This window comes from Capsicum annuum, chromosome 10, assembly GCF_002878395.1.
Source record: "Capsicum annuum cultivar UCD-10X-F1 chromosome 10, UCD10Xv1.1, whole genome shotgun sequence".
Classification (NCBI taxonomy): Eukaryota; Viridiplantae; Streptophyta; class Magnoliopsida; order Solanales; family Solanaceae; genus Capsicum; species Capsicum annuum.
In genome coordinates, this window is record NC_061120.1 from 103,922,250 (window position 1) to 103,941,756 (window position 19,507).

Here is a 19,507-nt window from a genome sequence, read left to right on the forward strand (position 1 = left end):
TATTGCCTCTACCATGAGGAGCCGGTCTAAATCTTCCCCCACGGCCCCTATGCCCTCCGCCATGAGCTCCTCTTCTGTTTCTCACAAACTCCGCAAAAAGAGCTATTTCACCGAACTCCTCCACTCCATAAGGACCCTCACCTCTCCATCAATTTGGATTGGTTGGTTTCGGTTTAGTGGTGCTCTTGGCATTTCAAGTAGGTCTCGATTTTGGGGAGCTTTTTGGTGGACTTAGTTTCGGTTATTTGGATATGTAAGAACTTGGTTAAGGGGTTCACGGGCTGGTCTAGGTGGATTGAGCATTTGGTGAAGTCTATCTGGAGTTATAGTCGAAGAGGCATTGTCAGCATATCCATTAGTCGAGGCATGGTAGTGTTTAGGACTTGAATGGTTGGAATCTAAACAAACTTCCAAGGTGTTCATTCTCCTTGAAAAAGAACCTTCCATCCCTTCCAGTCTCTCCAACCTCCCTTCAAAAGAGCCCAATCGATTATCCATGGAAATGACAAGTTTTTCCATGAAAGAACTAGCCTAATTAGGCATTTCCCCTTCATCCGCCATTATGCCTATCGAAAACTACTAAACAAACAACACAAAAACAGAAAACACGTTCAGTCCACAAAACGTCTCAAAACAGTCCGCAAACTCTCAAGAGTACTTTTGAAGTTTTCACTCTATAGGCCTCACAAGTGTTGATAACCCGCTTGTACTCCAATGAGGTCATTTGTTTCCAATTGTGGCTCGAGGACGGAGTAGATTCTTGTTTGAAACGACTCAAAAGTAATGTCTGAACTTGAACCAAAGAAAATACTAACGACTAAAAAAAAAAAAGAGAAAAGCACAAAAACAACGCTAACACCAAGAACGTATTCAAAAACTAATCTACAACTTAGTAGGTATTTACTAGTTGTCAATTAGTATAAGAGTCAACAAAATTGGAAACCAATAGAAACAAGAAAGCGAAACTAGGAATTCCAACGATCTTGAGCTCTTGATGACGTGGCACTTAACTATTGGTCGTTGTAATGTCGGAGAAGTTAAAAAAAAAATTGTTTCAAGAAGTTAGTGGTTCAATTTCATAATTGGAAGAAGAGATTACAGCTAGGGTATAGGCAAACAAGGTCTTAGACTCCACTTTCAAGATTCAAAAAGCCTTTCTCTTACTTGCACCAATTTGGCAAGACAACCTTTTTGGATGTCTTGTCCCCTTCCCCTTTTGGACAACCTTGAAAAGTGTTTTACTTATTTGTGGTAGCTAAACTTTTTGGAAGTCTTTGGTCTCCTTACTACTTTGGTTTTGTCTTGAAAATGGTTCCAAGACAAACAAAACTCGCACTCTTCTTTTTCTCTTTTCAAGATCAACAACAACCTTTTGACAATACAACACAAGAACACAAGATGAACACCAAAAACAACAACAAAAAAACCGTCCACCACCTTCAACAACAACTTGAAAATTAGCTCAAAAACTTGTGTTTAGACTCAACAAGTGTTAGAGAGAAAGAAAACAAACACAAGAAACAACTAAGACAAGCAAAACACACCTAAATCTAGACACAAACTCGGCCAAAACAACCAACTTGTAGAAGACCTTTTTTTTATTTTTCGACCACGGAAGCCCAAGATTGGTATTGTAGGAACAAAACCAGCCTTAGCTCCGATACCAAATAATACCCAACACCTCAAGGACACACCAAAACGGCACAAAACAGTCCAAGAAATAAGACACAAAGCGAGCAACAAACTAGAGCTTGTCTCGGCAAAAATGATACGAGACAAATGGTTAGCTTATCTTTTGATGACATCTTTAGAGGCCAACACACAAAGGCTCAAGACTTAGTCACCTCGAGGATACAAGAACATGCGTGGAGGACCCGTTTTGAGCATGTCATTAAACAAACCCGTGTGCGGAAGATTGCGTGTGGGCTTACATTTGATGCCAATTCGAGACTACAAGTTTTGAAGCGTGACCCCATGGTTTTGGAGCATTGAAGAAACACCCTTCATTAAGGGTATTTTGGGGATTGCACATGTTAAAGAAACAACACATTACCTCCCCTTTCATTAAGGGTATTTTGGTCCATTATACTATGTAATAAGCTAGGCTATATATAGTCTCTTATTAGGTCTTTTCTCTTTAGTTTATGAAAGATGAAAGATTGAAAACTTGAAATCCTCTCTCTTGAGAGTAGACCACCTTAGTATAGTCTTAGTTAGGACTTGAAAAAGTCATCCTTAGTATAGGGCTTGGAAAAGCCAATATTGTTCTTTGCTTGGAAACGGTGGATCTTAAGGTGAGTTGATTACCTTCGCGGTCACCGGAAGAGTGTGGTTTTGATTATTACATTCATTAGGGGTTGATGTTAAAATACACTTGGTTCTTAATCTTTTAATAATCTTGGTCTCACTATCTATCCTTTTATTATTTTGTAAATCCGTGTGTTTTTGTGTTTGTCATCTTGTATCCCTTTGTGTTGCTTGTTCTTCTCACGTTTTGTGGACTGTTTTGGCATCTTGGTGGACTGATTTGTATCATTTGGTATCAAAGCCATAATTGATTTCGTTCCCACGAGATCAATCTTGGGTTTGTTCACTCAAGAATTTAAAAAAAAATGTTGAAAAGCTGAAAAACTCAAAAATAGTAATCTGTCCACGTTTTTATGTTTAGGCCGAAATTTGAAGCCTAGTTTTCTTGTGATTTTTGTGTGTTTTGTGTGTTCTAGTGTTAGATCGTTGTTTCCTAACATTAGAAGAGGTGTCCAAGGTCGAAAATCTCACAAAAAGAAGTTATTCTACGAGTTTGGTGTCTTGGCCGAAGTGTTGTTGTTTTTTGGCCGAATTTGTGTCTAGATTTAGGTGTTGTTTTGATTGTCTTTGTTGTTTCTTGTGTTGGTTTCTTTCTCTCTAACACTACTTGAGTCTAACCCAAGTTCTTGAGCAAAAAAAAAAAAAAATTGCAAGTTGTTGTGGGAAGAGTGGACGGTTTTGTTGTTGTTGTTGTTGAGGTTCTTGTGTTGTCTTGAAGAAGTCTTGTAAAAGGTTGTTGTTTGATCCAAATTCAAAGGGAAGAGACTGTGGGTTCTTGTAAGTCTTGAAACAACTTTTAAGACATTACCAAAGGGGAAAAGGAACAAAAGACCTCCCAAAAGTCTTCATACCAAAAGGGAGTAAGTTCATTTTTCTAGACAAACCAAAAGACGAAAGGGGGACAAGACCTCTAAAAGGTTGTCTTGCCAAAAAGGTGAAAATTGGTCAAGGTTTGAATTTTGGAAAGGTCTTAAAAGTCTTGTTTGTTAACCTACCAAAATTGAAGTTTCCCCCATCTTTGTGAAATTTGAACAACCAAAATTGTGGAACTAAATTTTTCAACTTCAACAATATTTTTTTTTGTCCATCAACCAATAGTCAAGTGCCATGTCATCAATAGCTCAAGAACGTTGAAATTCCTAGTTTCACTTTTTTGATTCTATTGGTTTCCATTTTGTTGGTTCTCATACTAATTAGCAAACTAGTAAATACCTACTAGATTGTAGATTAGTTTTTGAGTATGTTTTCTTTCGTGTAAAGCATTGTATTTTGTGCTTTTCTCGTTTATAAGTCGTAGTATTTTCTTTGTTTCAAGTTCGTAAGTAAATTTTATTTTTGTGTCTTAGTCGATCAAACAAGAATCCATTCTAGCCACCAAGTAGAATTGACATCCTATTGACTACCAGAGTATAAGCAACTTACAATATTCGCCGCTCCAATTGTGAGAATCACAAAGGTGGGTGTATATGAGTGTTGGTGAGGAGCTTTTACTACTAATCTTGTTTGTTCATTGTGTAGGTACAAAGGTGATATACGGGGAACATGTCTTCGATAGCCGGGGATTATTGTGACTACAACATGGGAGACTATGATTGTAGTGAGGGGTTTTATGGCTACGAAGTTGAGGGAGATTGCAGAGGCTATGAAAATAGCCATGATCAAAACTTGGGCAGATTTGAGATTTACGATTTTGAGGGGGAAAATGAGGTGAATGAAGGGCCTAGTGCTTATGATGAATTTGGAGATGATGTAGGACCTCGTGATGGATCTTATGATGATGTTGGGGCATGTGAGGAGTCTTACACTTCTCACTCCGAACCTAGATTTGGTGTTAGGTATAACCCTTTCGTTCGCAAAGCTTATGAGAGCTATGATGAGAGTACACGTGAGGAGTGTGAAGATTCATATTCTCCACCTTGTAGTACTTCTTATCAAGGTCGATATAGTGTGAATGGTTATACTAGCTCTAGTGGAGGTTGTCCAACGAGAAGAAGAGGGTATGCATATCCAAAACCGAGGGGTACTCGTATGCTTTACAATGTTGATCCGAAAAGGAGTGTACACTTCGGAAAGGTGACCATTTGTGGGATACCGAGCTGCCTCGTTGTGTTAAATGATAGGTACTACTACATCGTTCCATCTATGGTTGACTACTTGGGGTTGTTTCGTGAGCCTTTACTTGTGCCATACTTCTTGGACGGGTTTAAGGTTACCGAGAGGGTCAAGGATGTCTTCTCCCAATTTGAATACCATGAGGAGGTGTGGTGCGATATTCCTCCATTGAAATACGGTCATGTATGCTTAGGTGCCGATTGGTTTGCACAACATAGAGTTCCAAATATGCAAAATTGGTCAAATATTGTAAGAGACCGATGGGGAAATCACCTCGTGACATACATGTTGCCTGAGCCGCAAAGAGAAGTGAATACTTACTCCAATCCTAATGCTTATGAAAGAGAAAATATTGAGAGGAGTAAAGGTGTGCAAGGTGGTAATCCGAAAGTGGAAAAAGGAGAGGTGGTGTGGAGCAAAGTGAGGGGCTTGCCACCAAACCGAGCTAACATTGTTTGTCCTTCTATTTCTAAGGACATTTGTGTAGGTACCGACATGGCAAGTGAAGGAGAGCAATGCCGAAGTGAAGTTGCTGCCCAAGCTTGTAGAGGTCCTTCACAACACGGCAAAAGAGAGTCGACTCAAGAACTTCAAGGTAAAATAGCTAACTCTTACACTTTTGTGCATGTGAATAATAATTGTGTGGCTAGTAGCCCATTGAATGTGAGTAGTAGCTTACTTGTGAGTTTAATGATTCTTTGCCTTTTGTTGATGATGTACATGTTGTGAGTGTGATACACTAGTTGATCCCATGGATGAGCAAATTGACTCTTCCTGTAAGATCAATTTATGTCCACCTAGTATTGAAGCCTATATGTTGAACGGAAGTACATCGTCTTGTGTAATTGGTGTTGATCAACCTATTTGTGAAAATTGTCCACCACTTAAGTATATGTGTGATATGATTAATCCAACTCAAGTGAGTGAAGTATTTGAAAAGGTTGGTCAACAAAAGGGGAGTGAACCCGAGAGCTATTCTTGGGACAACATTGTGCTTGAAATCGCTTTGAAACTTAATATTGATCTCTTAGAGAGTAAGGAACTTGCTTGTTCCAAATCTGCCCGTGGGTTGGATCATGCACTCTTTAGGTATAATGTCTTGTTTGAAAATGATATAAACACTCCTAATGAGCCTAGTGGTGAAAAAGATGGTATAGCTCACCTTGGAGGCTATAGCCTATATGTTAACCTACTATGGTGTGACAACATTCCTCCTAAAGATGAAAATCTCTTCTTGGAAGATGGGAGTACTCTTAAGGGTAAGGAATGTGTAGTCTTGGAAGTTACTTCTTCTACTTTGTGTGACTTTATTGTTGAGAGTACTCATGGTGATGATTGGGAAACTAGTAGTGAGTACACACATAGGGCACCTTAGTAGAAGTCGACTTGAGTGATACTTTTCTCTACTCTCTATTTTCTTTCGATGATATGTATGTTACTGTAGAGAGTATGTCATTTAGTTTGGGTGGAGACCATGGGAAAGGGGAGTGTTGTCTAGACCCGTGTCTATGGCCACTCTTCCCGTTTGACCCCGGTGCCAAAATGGAAATGGTGATATTGGTGCACCCAAATTGTTGCTTGGTCTACATAACAAGCAAAGTCACTCTTGTTGAATCCCATAACCAAATCCTTCGTACATCTTTCATTGAGTTTTTAATATTTCATTCAAAGGATACTTGGTTATATTGCAAATATGTCCAACCTTGGCATGTTGAGATGATTTGTTGTGTTAACCCTAACCCTCATGCCATGAGGAGTTTGTATTTGTTTGTCCTCTCTTCGGTTTTGCAAGGTTTGGATTCGAGGTCGAATCCTTTTCAAGAAGGGGATGACATCTTTAGAGGCCAACACATAGAGGCTCAAGACTTGGTCACCTCGAGGATACGAGAACATGCATATAGGACCCGTTTTGAGCATGTCATTAAACAAATCCGTGTGTGGAAGATTGCGTGGGGGCTTACATTTGATGCCAATTCGAGATTACAAGTTTTGAAGCGTGGCCCCATGGTTTTGGAGCATTGAAGAAGCACCCTTCATTAAGGGTATTTTGGGGATTGCACATGTTAAAGAAACAACACATTACCTCCCCTTTCATTAAGGGTATTTTGGTCCATTATACTATGTAATAAGCTAGGCTATATATAGTCTCTTATTAGGTCTTTTCTCTTTAGTTTATGAAAGATGAAAGATTAAAAACTTGAAATTCTCTCTCTTGAGAGTAGACCACCTTAGTATAGTCTTAGTTAGGACTTGGAAAAGTCATCCTTAGTATAGGGCTTGAAAAAGCCAATATTGTTCTTTGCTTGGAAACGGTGGATCTTGAGGTGAGTCGATTACCTTGGCGGTCACCGTAAGAATGTGGTTTTGATTATTACATTCATTATGGGTTAATGTTGAAATATACTTGGTTCTTAATCTTGTAATAATCTTGGTCTCACTATCTATCCTTTCATTATTTTGCAAATCCGTGTGTTTTTGTGTTTGTCATCTTGTATCCCTTTGTGTTGCTTGTTGTTCTCATGTTTTGTGGACTGTTTTGGCATCTTGGTGGACTGATTTGTATCAAAAAACTACAAGACAACACGAGGTAACAAGGTGTTTATCACACCAACTAGCCAACCAAAACTATGATTAACAACACAAATGAAGAACTACAATAAGAGAGTAAACAACCCACAGTTCAACAATACAAGACAAAACGAAAAACAAGATGACAATAACAAGAAGGATAGATAGTGTGACATGAATTACTACAAGTTCTAAGCACTTAGGCGTGTTTCAAACACCAAAACACATATAACAAGTAATAATAAACACCTACACTCTTACGGGACCTCAAGGGAATTAGAATCCCAAGCAACCACTGTTTCTAAGATTGTTATCAACACAAGTGATATCCACACTTGTCACAAGGAATCCACCTTGCAAGACACTCTATAGAGCTCTCAAAATATATCATCAAAGTTGTGGATAAATGACCTAATAAGGTTCTATTTATAAGCTAGGTTAACTTATTACAAAATGACTAAAAGACCCTTAATGAGCCCCTCACATGGGGCAGCCTTGTAGGGCGCATATGGACGGCCTTAGAGTGTTTTGAAGGACTTCTTGACACTTCAAGACTTGTTCCCTTGGTTGGGTAACCCCCACAAGCTCGAGTCTTCATGCCTTGGCTTCCATCATATCCTCGAGTGCTAAGATGCCTCTTTGACCCGTGTTAATCGAGCAACCTCACTCTGTTTTACTCTTCCATGACATCAAATTACCTCCTACTAAAACACAATATCCAGATGTAGAGCGTCTATCAAAGGGTCATCCTGCCCAATCAGCATTTGTATATCCAATGATATGCTCATGACCTCGATCTTCGAAGAGTAGTCCTTCACCTGGAGATGACTTTATATATCGCAGAATAAGAATAACTACATCCCAATGACTATCACAAGGGGAAGTCGTAAACTGAATTACAACACTCACAGAAAAGAATGTCAGGTCTATTCACTGTAAGATAATTTCAACTTTCCAACCAACCGCCCATACCTTTCAGGATCACTGAGTGGCTCCCCCATCCTTGAAGAAGTTTAGCATTTGGATCCATAGAATTGTCAATGGGTCTACATCTCATCATTCCTGTCTCCTTAAGAATGTCTAAGGCATACTTACATTGAGAAAAAACAATACCAGAGCTGGACTGAACAACCTCAATACCTAAAAAATATTTCTGTCCGCCGAGGTCTTTAGTCTGAAAATGATAGATGTTGCTTTAACTTAGTGATACCATCTTGATCATTGTCAGTGATAACGATATCGCCAACATAAACCACCAAATAAATACACAAATTTGGTTCAGCATGTCGATAGACACTGAGTGATCAGCTCCACTCCAAATCATGTCACACTGTAGAATTATTGTGCTAAACATTCGAAAATAGGCTCAAGGGGACTATTTCAGACCATAGAGTGACCTGCGCAATCGACATACAAGGCTACTAGACTCCCCCTGATCAACAAAACTAGGTGGTTGCTCCATATAGACTTCTTCCTCAAGATCACCATGTAGAAAAACATTCTTAATGTCCAACTGATAAGGAAAAGACGGACAAATGCTATTTTAGCCACGGAAGAGAAAGTCACTATAATCAAGCCCAAATATTTGTGTGTATCCTTTGGCAACAAGGCGAGCCTTAAGCCAATTGTTAGAAAAATGCATAAGAGCTACAGCAGTCTGAATTCTATATTATCTATTAGAAGTTAATATTAGTCAACTATTAATTAGTTTCTATCTAATCCTTATCCTTATCCTTAGGAGTTGGTTACCTTTTCAGTTAAGATTGTAATTTATAAATAAGTCAGAATTCTTAATAAATCTGTAGTTTTTGCTTTCATCAACAACTCTCAGTTAATTTATCAAACTCATGTTCGACTTGTTTATCAACAAGTAAAATCAGTTTATTATGTTCTTCACTCTCTAGAAACTTACAATTGGTATCAGAGCACTTATTTCTTGAGGGATCTGTGGGTGTTTCATCAAAGTCAGAATTGAAACAAGGCAAGTTTATGAAGTATGGAAGCAAAATCAAGTTTTTCAACAATGGCACCACCTGTTTTTAATGGTGAAAACTATCAGATTTGGGGTGTAAGGATGGACACTTAGCTAGAAGTCATGGATATGTGGGAGGCAGTTGAAGGGGATTATGAAATTCCTCCGTTGCCTAACAATCCAACTATGGCCCAGATCAAGAACCATAAAGACAGGAAAACCAAAAAATCAAAGGCAAAAGCTTGTCTATTTTCAGCAGTATCTTCTTCAATTTTCACTCGAATTGTGTCTCTAAAGTCAACCAAAGACATATGGTATTATCTTAAGTCAAAATAAGAAGGGGATAAGTGAATCAGAGGTATGCAAGCTTTGAATCTTATAAGAGATTTCAAGATGCAGAAGATGAAAGCAACCTAAAACATAAAAGATTACTCTGAAAGGCTCCTGAACATAGCAAATAGGGTAAGATTGCTTGGTTCCGTGTTTAATGATTCTCGTATTGTTGAAAAAATTCTAGTAACTATGCCGGAATGATTTGAAGCAACCATAACTACTTTGGAAAACACCAAGGATCTATTCAAGATCACCTTGGCAGAGTTGTTGAATACTTTGCAGGCACAAGAACAACAAAAGGTCATGAGATAGGAAGGAAATACCGAGGGAGCATTGTTTGCCAAGCCTCAAGATGAAGGCAAAAATAAGAAGAACAAGAATGGTGAAAGCGCTCCAGCAAGCACAGCCAAAGCAAAAACTGGAAACACAGAGAAGTTTTCCTCCATGTAAGCATTGTAACAAGAAAGGTCATCCACCATACAAGTGTTGGAGAAGGCCTGATGCTAAGTTTAGTAAATGCAATCAACTTGGGCATGAAGCTGTCATTTGCAAGAAAAACAATCGGCAACAAGAAGCACATGTTCGGATTGTTGATGGAGAGGAGGAAGATCAACTCTTTGTTGCTACATGTTTTTCAAGTAAATCGTCATGTTTTTTAAGTAAATCATCAAGCAAGCGAGTATGGGCTGATTGATAGTGGATGTATTAATCACATGACAAGGATCTCTTCGAGGAATTGAAGCCTACAACCATTACTAAAGTCAGAATAGGTAACGGTGGATATATTCCTGCAAAAGGAAAAAGAAAGGTTGTTATTCCAAGTCACTCGGTATAAAAATAATTTCTAAAGTGCTTTATGTACCTGAAATAGATCAGAACTTGCTTAGTGTTGGTCAATTTATGGAAACCTACATCAAATTAAATTTTGAAGATAAACATTGTTGATCACGGATGCATCAGATCAAGAAATGTTTAAAGTAAAAATGAGAGGTAAAAGTTTCTCACTAGATCCATTTGAGGAGGAGCATGTGGTTTTTTCAGTCAAAGAAAATGTTGCAAAAGTATTGCACAAAAGACTCGGACATTATCACTATCAAGGGTCGCTTAAAATGCAAAAAGCAGAAATAGTCGAGGACTTGCCTGTTTTAGAAGTGAATTTTTCAAATTGCCTAGCGTGTTAATATGGGAAACAAAGCAGACTTCCATTTCCAAAGACAACTTGGAGAGCCTCAAAGAAATTGCAACTAATTCATACTTATAGCAGGACCTCAAAGGACTCCCTCACTAAAAGGTAGTCTTTACTATATCATTTTTGTTGATGATTTAACTCGCATGTGCTGGATTTACTTTCTCAAGCATAAGTCAGAGGCTGTTAATGTCTTTCAAAAGTTCAAAGCAAAGGTAGAAAATAAAGTTGATTGTAAAATTCAGTCCATACGAACAGATAATGTAAAGGAATACACTTCTCCACAATTCAACATTTTATGTGATGAAGCAGGGATTCATCAACTTACTACCTGTATACTCCACAACAAAATGGAGTAAATGATACGAGTCAAAGGGGCATCCTAGCTTTCGAGGACATAATTGGAGACCAATACGTAAAGACTCAAGTTTGGGGGCTACCCAAACAAGAGAACAAGCTTTGAAGTGTCAAGAAGGCTTTCAAAACACTCCAAGGCCCCCCAAGGCCGCCCCTCTTGTGGCTTTCATTAAGGGCCTTTTGGTCATTTACTATGTAGTAAGTTTAGGACTATAAATAGATGCTATTAGGTCATTTGTCCACAACGTTGATATTATTTTGAGATATAAACTCTTTGAGAGTGTCTAGTAAGTGTGGGTTCACTTGTGGCCAAGCGTGGAATCGTTTGGGGTTGGTTACCCGTTTAGAAACGTGGGTTGCTTGGGGATTTCGGTTCCCTTGAGGTTCACGTAAGAGCTTGGTGTTGTTTGTATGAGTTTTAGGGGTCTTTGGGTTTGATGCACCCTTAGGTTCTTAGGATTTGTATACTTTTATGTCAAGTTATTTATCTATCTTTACGTATTGCTTGTTTGTTATCTTGTGTTCTCGGTTTATCTTGTGTTCTCGGTTTGTCTTGTTTCTGTAGCTTTGTGTTCCATCTTGTTATCGTGTGTTGTTGGCTGGTTTTGTATTGTTTGTATGATATGAGTCAAAGGGGCATCCTAGCTTTCGAGGACATGATTGGAGACCAATACATAAAGACTCGAGCTTGGGGGCTGCCCAACCAAGAGAACAAGCTTTGAAGTGTCAAGAAGGCTTTCAAAACACTTCAAAGGCGCCCAAGTCTACACCCCAAAGCCGCCCCTCTTGTGGCTTTCATTAAGGGCCTTTTGGTTATTTACTATGTAATAAGTTTAGGACTATAAATAGATGTTATTAGGTCATTTGTCCACAACTTTGATATTATTTTGAGAGATAAAATCTTTGAGAGTGTCTTGCAAGTGTGGATTCACTTGTGACCGAGCGTGGAATCGTTTGGAGTTGGTTACCCGTTTAGAAACGTGGGTTGTTTGGGGATTCCGGTTCCCTTGAGGTTCACGTAAGAGCTTGGTGTTGTTTGTATGAGTTTTAAGGGTCTTTGGGTTTGATACACCCTTAGGTTCTTAGGATTTGTATACTCTTATGTCAAGTTATTTATCCATCTTTATGTATTGCTTGTTTGTTATCTTGTGTTCTCGGCTTGTCTTGTTTCCGTAGCTTTGTGTTCCATCTTGTTATCGTGTGTTGTTGGCTGATTTTGTATCGTTTGTTGGCTGGTTTGTATCATTTGGTATCAGAGCTAAGGCTGATTTTGTTCCCACAAGATAAATCTTGGGATTGGTTAGTTGAAAAAAAAAGTGTTCTTGAGTTTGGTGTTCTTGGCCGAGAAGTGTGTTCTTCTTGTTGTTGTCTTCGCCGAAAGTTTAAGTCTAGATCTAGGTGTTTTTTACTTGTTTTGAGTGTTTCTTGTGTTAGCTTTTTGTCTTCACTAACACTCTTGAGTCTAGATCCAAGTTGAGCTTGAAAATCTGTTGTGGTATTATTGTTGGGGTTCAAGAGCTTGAACGTTGTTGGTGTTGTTGTTGTGGATCCGAAAACTTGAACGTGTTGGTTTGAACTTGTGTTGTTGATATTGTTTTGTGGGTTTTAAATTTAGAAAGGTGGTGTTGATTCTTGGAGGTTCAACGTGAGGTTTGGGCTTCAAACTTCTATTGAAGGTTCTTGTTGTTCTAGACCAATCTTCATGTCTAGTTGCAAGAAGGCTCTTCAATAGTGTTGTTTGATCCAAAAATCAAGAGAAGGAAGGGAAGTCTTTGTGTTTGTCTTGAAACTAGTCCCAAAGACCTACCAAAAGGGAAGGGGGACAAAAAGATCTACCAAAAGTCTAGTTTCCAAAAGAGAGAAAGACCACGTTCCTAGGTGTACAAAAGAGGAAAAGTCCTCCAACCCCTCAAAAAGGTGTTTTGCCCAAAAGGTGTAAAACAAGTCAAACCTTTTTGAAAGGTGAAAAGGGCTCCAATCTTCTTGTTTTCATCTCCAAGGGCGGTTATACCACTTCAAGAACCAAAAATTGAACTAAAATTTCAAAGTTGGAAAAAATAAGAACCTTTCAAAAAGTGCAACCAATCCTAGACCGCCACCTTACCAATTTCCGTACAATACCGAAGTTCCCAAGTTTGGGGAGGGTGGTGAAGAAAGAGTCTTGACATCTTCCCTCGTGATAGAGCCTTCAAAGGAAGCAAGTGGATTGCCATCATACAAATCAAGGTAACATTGCTATCTTCTACACTCCTTTAAGCTTAAAATGTTGTGATGTGGCTAGTAGTAGCCAATTAAATGTAGTTGCGGGTTTGTCTAGTGAAGAAGAGCATGAATCTTTTCTTGGTAGTACTCTTGATGTGTATGATGATCAATTCCCTTATAAATGTCAGTCACTACTTGATCATGTGCATAGTGTGCTTGTAGAGTCTAAAGTTAGTGATAGCATCTATAGAGTTTATCTTGATAAGGAACATGACTTTTTGAACATTACTAGTTTTGTTCATAAAGATCATGTGCATGAAAATGTTGTGAATAATGGCATATATCTTGTTGAAGGAATACATCTAGGTCGTAACTCCTTAATCTGGAATGTTAGTCTTCTTTTGAAGAAAAATGTCGTGTGTGATTGTGGGGATGGCATTCTAGTAAAAGAAAAGAGTAGCCTCGGCTTATGTCCTTGGCTACTTCTACCATTTGATCCCGGTGCACCTTTGGGTATGAGAGGGATAGTTTTGGCTAATGTGTATTACCTTTTGATGCTTGTCCTAGTCTCTTCCTTTGTGCTATTTATGCTAAGCTTTTCATGTCACACCCAAAGGACCCATGGATGTATTTCAAGTGTGAACAACCTTGGCTTGATGATATTTGTGGTACTAACGCTAACCCTCATACCATGAGGATTGTGTGCTTGTTTGCCCTCTATTTGGTTTTGCAAGGTGTGAATTTGTAGACAAATTCCTTTCAAGATGGAGAGGATGATACGAGAGCAAAGAGTACAAGATCTCCCTCAAAGGACCAAGCTCGGGATTACAAGTGGGTGAAGACCTTTTGAACAATTTCAAAGTCTTGGTACAAATTGAAAAGAGAAGAAGGGTCCATGCATTCCAAAGCCGCCCCTTGCCTTCACATTAAGGGCATTGTGGTCTTTTGAAGCCTTTCTTTTACACTCCATAGGAGCCCCCTTCATTAAGGGTATTTTAGTCTTTGATTGTAATAACTATAAATAGACAAGTAGGCTTCTATTTGTCATTAGCTTATTGATGAATATTGAGTGAACTCATATTGTAGACTTTCTTTCTTCTCCCCAAGAGTGGAAAACCGTAACTAGGGTTAACTTGAGTATGGAATCAAGAGTTGACGATTTGGCTTAGAAAGGTTGGTGCTTGAGGTGTTTGAATCCCTTTTGTGTCAACCTAAGAGTGTGGTGTTGCCTTTGTGGATTGCAGAGGGTTTTGGTGTTTGATACATACTTTGGTTCCTACATTTTGTAAAGGTTTATGTCTCACTACTATCCTTTCTATTTTATGCATTTGATTGTGTTTTGATTCCCAAATCCGTGTCTTGTTTCATCTTGTGTCGTCGTTGTCATCTCCATCTCCTCTTCTTTAGTTGTATTTTCGGTTTATAGGTGTAGATCCTATATCAAAGGGTTCTGATGCTCCAGTGTGGAGATGTGAGACACTGGCTATGAATGATTTTAGGCTGGGTAGAGGTAGGCCGAAGAAATATTGGAGGGGGGTGATTAGGCATGATATGGAGCAGTTACAACTTACAGAGAACATGACCCTTGATAGGATGGTATGGAAGATGCGGATTAGGGTAGAGGGTTAGGGGTGAGAGGGCGCCAGTCGCAGTAGGGGGCGTTCCTTATTTGTGTCTGAAGTTTCTTGTTTGTGGGTTGTGTGTTGTCTATGGCTTCGAATATATAGTTTTAGTACTATCTTGTGGCACTAGTATTATCTTGTGGCTAGCGGTAGTTTATTTTGCCTGTACAAGTTTATATGCATTTACGTTTTGTTTCTATATGGTTATTGGTTCTAAGCCAGGGCCTATCGGAAACAACCTCTCTACTTCTCCTGAGGTAGTGGTATGATGGTCTGCATATACTCTACCCTCCCCAGACCCCACTAGGTGAGAATACACTAGGTGGGAATACACCGGGTATGTTGTTGATATGTCCGTTTTTCTATGGTTTGAGATGTAAGAATAGAGGAGCCAACAGTGGGTGATGAAATTACTTTATGACTGGGAGGTGCGGCAAGGCGAAGCCGACGAGAGAATAACTCATCAATTGTAGGAATCGTAGGACTAGCGAAAATCTGATCACGTATTGCATCATGGTCAGTAGAAAGTCCAGCAAGTGTAAGAACTTAAAACAAAATCTATCTGAGCTCTTGTTGCTTTTCCACATCCGCAGTGACGGGCATCAATGTATCAAATTCTTCTATGACTGCTTGTACTTGTCCCAATTAAGTAGACACATCAGATTCTTGTTTCTTCTAGTTGGTCATTCGAAATATCACATCATAAAAACGAGATATGTCATTAGCGTATAAAGCGCGAGCCATTTCCCAAACTAAATAACACGTCAAGAATGGGCGAAACAAAGGCATCAACTTGGAATCAATAGATCACCACTACATAATTAAGCGTCAGACTTTCTCCCATTGTTCTTTGTCTTTCCTATCTTCCGCAATAGATCATTAAGTGATCTTCGACACAACTCAAGCGAGGAAAGCCCGAGATAAATAATTTGCACCTCCCATTAAAGGTTTGAAAGTGATTATAGGACTTGAACTTCCAATTTTAGTAATTTTGGAGCCAAAAATATCATTCCCAAAAGACATCTTGCGAATTTTGACTTGAAAACACCAAGAAACAAAATCTAGATGACTGAAAATTCGTCGCAAAAATGAGAAGTCGCCAGAATTAGGTTCCGGCGATCGAAATCTAAAAAGACTTAGCGGAATCTGAAAAAGAGTAACTGGTCGGAGTCGAAATAGATCAACGACCCCAACAAAAAAAGGAACTCATACATTCGACCGAAGATGGGCTCACGCGTCAGTGCGTGACACGGATCTCGCCGGAATTACAGAATTCCGACAGCCGCGTAGGGGCACGCGGCTGGTATTTTTCCGACGGTTTTGGTCGGATTTTTGTCGCCTGAACTTTCCGATCCTCTTAGTGGTGGTGTATTTTGCACACAACCCACAAAACAGTCATCGAAAATTGACACACAGTGACTAAGTTTTCTTTTCTGAAGTTTCTCATCAATTCTCTGATACCATGTGAGAAAAAATGGAGAAAAGATATTATTGAAATTGTGTGTTTACATAATTACATCAAGACTCTATTTATAGACACTACATTATAATCCTTTGGAGTAAGATTTTATATACTATTCCTATTTCTACTCATATTCTAACAGTACAAATTGTATCCCAAGTCTTTTACATCTGTAGCATAACCAATACATCATAGGGACCCAAAATTGGTTGAACCAAGAAGGGGAGGAGGGAGGAGCGGATCTGGTACAATGTTAATAAAAATGACATTGGGCCTCACTCAAACCTCAAAAGCAAACTCATATGGTGAGGGTTTACCAAGCACATTAGCCGATAATAGTCCATCCTCTTTACTCCGAAAAAAAGAAAAAAAGTTCATCCCCGACCAATATGGAACATTCTAACATCATTGATTACCTTACCAAATGAAGTCAATTTAAAATGAAGACAGACACAAGTTCAAACATATTAAGGGGCCCTTTGTTGATGGTATTGGAATAATTAATCACAACATAAAATATCGCGTAAGATAATAGAATTATTTGGTTGGTCGTACAGGAAAATTAATTGCTATAAAACAAATGTAGTGTTTGATTGGAGGTATTAAATAATGCTCACATTCAATTATGCGAGAATCTATGTATTATTTTATGTGGGATAGAATGTGAAACAAGAATGCATGCAAAGCAGTTATTAAACCATTTACAGATAAAACAAGATTGCAATTCATGAGAATCCAATTGATGTATAACGATCTCTTGATTATTAATCACCCATAACAATCCCTTCATTACTAACAGCTGCATCATAACTACTGTATAACTAGTATGTGAAAAACATAACTCCTCAAGTCATTATACCATGATTCCAGGGACTGAAGTATTCCACACAGCCCCTCCCCTCCCCCAAATTCCTTCTGAAGCTCTGGAAAACCTTGAGAATCTATTACAAACCTGTAACAGTGCAGAGTACTTAGACTCTACTCCAAGATATAGTTCAGATGTGGAATCAATGTCAATCAGATAAATGAAGGGTTGTATACTCTTAGAAAACCTTTTCCCCCACCATTTGATGATGGAAGAACATGTTACTTGACCTAAACTCCTGCTATCTGTGGAACAGGTTCTACCCTTTTAGACCTTGTTACTCACATATTCACACACACACAGAGATTGACAGGAGAAATAGGTGATGTAGATGTAGGTACCATAATCATATCATCAATATCACGTCTCCAGCCACAGAATAAGATTCTTTCTGGATATTTTGGAGGATCAGTTATCCTAGGGAATAGGCCTTTATTTACCTGCAATAAGCAACATCACCAATCTCAACCATGCATTAGTCAAAATATCACCAAACAACAACAACGTACCCAGTGTAGTCCCACAAAGTGGGTTGTGGGAAGGGTAGAGTGTAGGCAAACCTTGCCTCTACCTCAGAGGTAGAGAGGTTGTTTCCAGTATACCCTCGGCTCAAGAAAACAAGGATCAGAAACATCACCAAACAAGGATCAGAAATACCGAACTATGAAGAGAGAAACCATATATACAAGTAATGGTGATATTCCACTTCATTTTTTTCTTTAACTAAATATATAAAGAACTATCAATTATATTGCCTACCAGTGATGGAGAATAGAACTAATGATTTACTGTAACAATCCTCATGGTTATTTTTTCGGTTTTTCTGCAGTTTGACTGTTTTATCCTTTTTAGCAGTTGTTTTATAGTATTAGTGATCTGCGGAGATGGGTGTTATTGTTACCGAGGCAGTTGGTTGAGAAATATGTGAGTTTTTCATTTTGGATTAGAAAGTTGATATGGTTGACTTTAGTCAACATCCACAGAAGTTGAGCTTGTCTCGGAATGCTGCCAGCGCCATCAATTTTGGAACGTGATTTTGGGTTAGTAGGACTATTGGTTCGAGTTTCAAGGCATTCAGATGAGTTTTGGAAAAGTTTTTGGATTTTGAAGTTGGCAACTTAAGAGTTGACCAAAGTCAACGTTCGAGGTTAGAAAGGTAATTTTCAAGTTTCGGAGATTGCACTACGTCTGGAGGGTATTAGTCTAGTTAGAGGTTTGATTCAGTTCCAAGGCTATCGGATGAGTTTTGAGCGGTTGTTTGAACTTTAGAAATTTCTACGTTAAGAGTTGACTTTGGTAAAACATCTGGTTAAGATGACTTCATTTGGGTGTCTTAAAGATTCCATCGTCTAGAATGTGTTTTACAAGTAATTTGCACTATTGGTTTGTGTCCAAGAGGTCTCGGATGAATTTTGGGTACTTGTTTGGAGTTCGGAGTTCTTCGTCATGGATATTTTTGGTGTTTGGATGGCACCATTAGATCCGTATCGAAATTTCAAAACCAACGCAAAAAGAATCTACGGATTTTGATCCCGTATGAGGGAGGGAGATATGATCATGTTAGTGCGGACAGCAGTTGCTAGTTTTCTAGTTTTCTGGTGTGAAGGGTTGTTCTTTGGGAACGTGATGGCTGGGTATACCGCAAACGTGAAGAAGCAATTTTTCCTTGACCAATCAACACCAAAATTTGTTCTTCGCCAAAGCGGTGGATGTCCTGCGAACACGAATAAAGAACTTCACCAGACAGTGACTGAATCGGATAGATCACGAATTTTTGATATTTTCAACATTTAGGGACCTAGGAAGCTCCGATTGAGGTAATTCTCGATGCGTTTTTCTCTTATACACATGGGATATGAGATTCTACCTTCATTTTGCTCAGTTTCCAAGAATATCCATTACGTTTTTCATGATTTTGATTTGTAAAGTTGAGATTTAAAATCTCAATAACAACATCATACCTAGTGTATTCCCATCTAGTGGATCACTAGTTTTGGGTTTGAGGATCAATTTGTGATGGATTTTCGTTGATTTTTGGATCTTAAGATCCTTGACAGTGAAAACTGATTTTGGCATAAATTTACCGAATTATTAAATAATTTCTAGTTATAAACCGCGTATGAACATAGAAATTGGGGGTTTTGAGCTAAAAGTTAAGAAACCGCATTTTGATGATTTGAAGGATGATTTTAACTTCGTTTTCAATGACATTTCACATTTGAGTTTCCTTAGTTATGGGTAACGTGATTTTCAGATAAAATTCTAATTTTTTTTTCTTGTGAGCCCCGAATTGACTTTCGAGTTGACATTTTGGACCTGAATAGAAGTATAGCATTATGAGTTTCAATGGACTCTTACTAACATGTAGAACTTATTCTTGATAGATTGGAAGTGAATACAGGTTGTTTCTAAAGGAAATACTCGTTTGCGGTGGTTAATGGCGTGTTTGTTCGGCTTCGAGGTAGATTATGGCTTAACTTTCTTCAGACTTTGCTTGGTTGGAGACTTATCATGTAAAGCA

General features: G+C 38.6%; 1 protein-coding gene across 7 annotated transcripts in view; it reads right to left on the bottom strand.

Annotated features, from left to right (window-relative positions):
- Positions 1-19,507, bottom strand: part of LOC107845340 (ion channel DMI1) — a 66,390-nt gene that overhangs the window by 12,392 nt on the left and 34,491 nt on the right. For 3 of the 7 annotated variants that reach the window (XM_016689607.2, XM_016689609.2, XM_047398091.1), the window contains exon 8: positions 17,328-17,426. The exons of 2 other annotated variants lie outside the window; for them this stretch is intronic. In XM_016689607.2, the coding sequence (XP_016545093.2) occupies positions 17,328-17,426 (99 nt within the window). Of the gene's footprint in view, positions 1-16,980; positions 17,074-17,327; positions 17,427-19,507 lie in introns of all 7 variants that reach the window. 2 more of the 7 variants (XM_016689606.2, XM_047398090.1) reach the window with 1 other exon arrangement.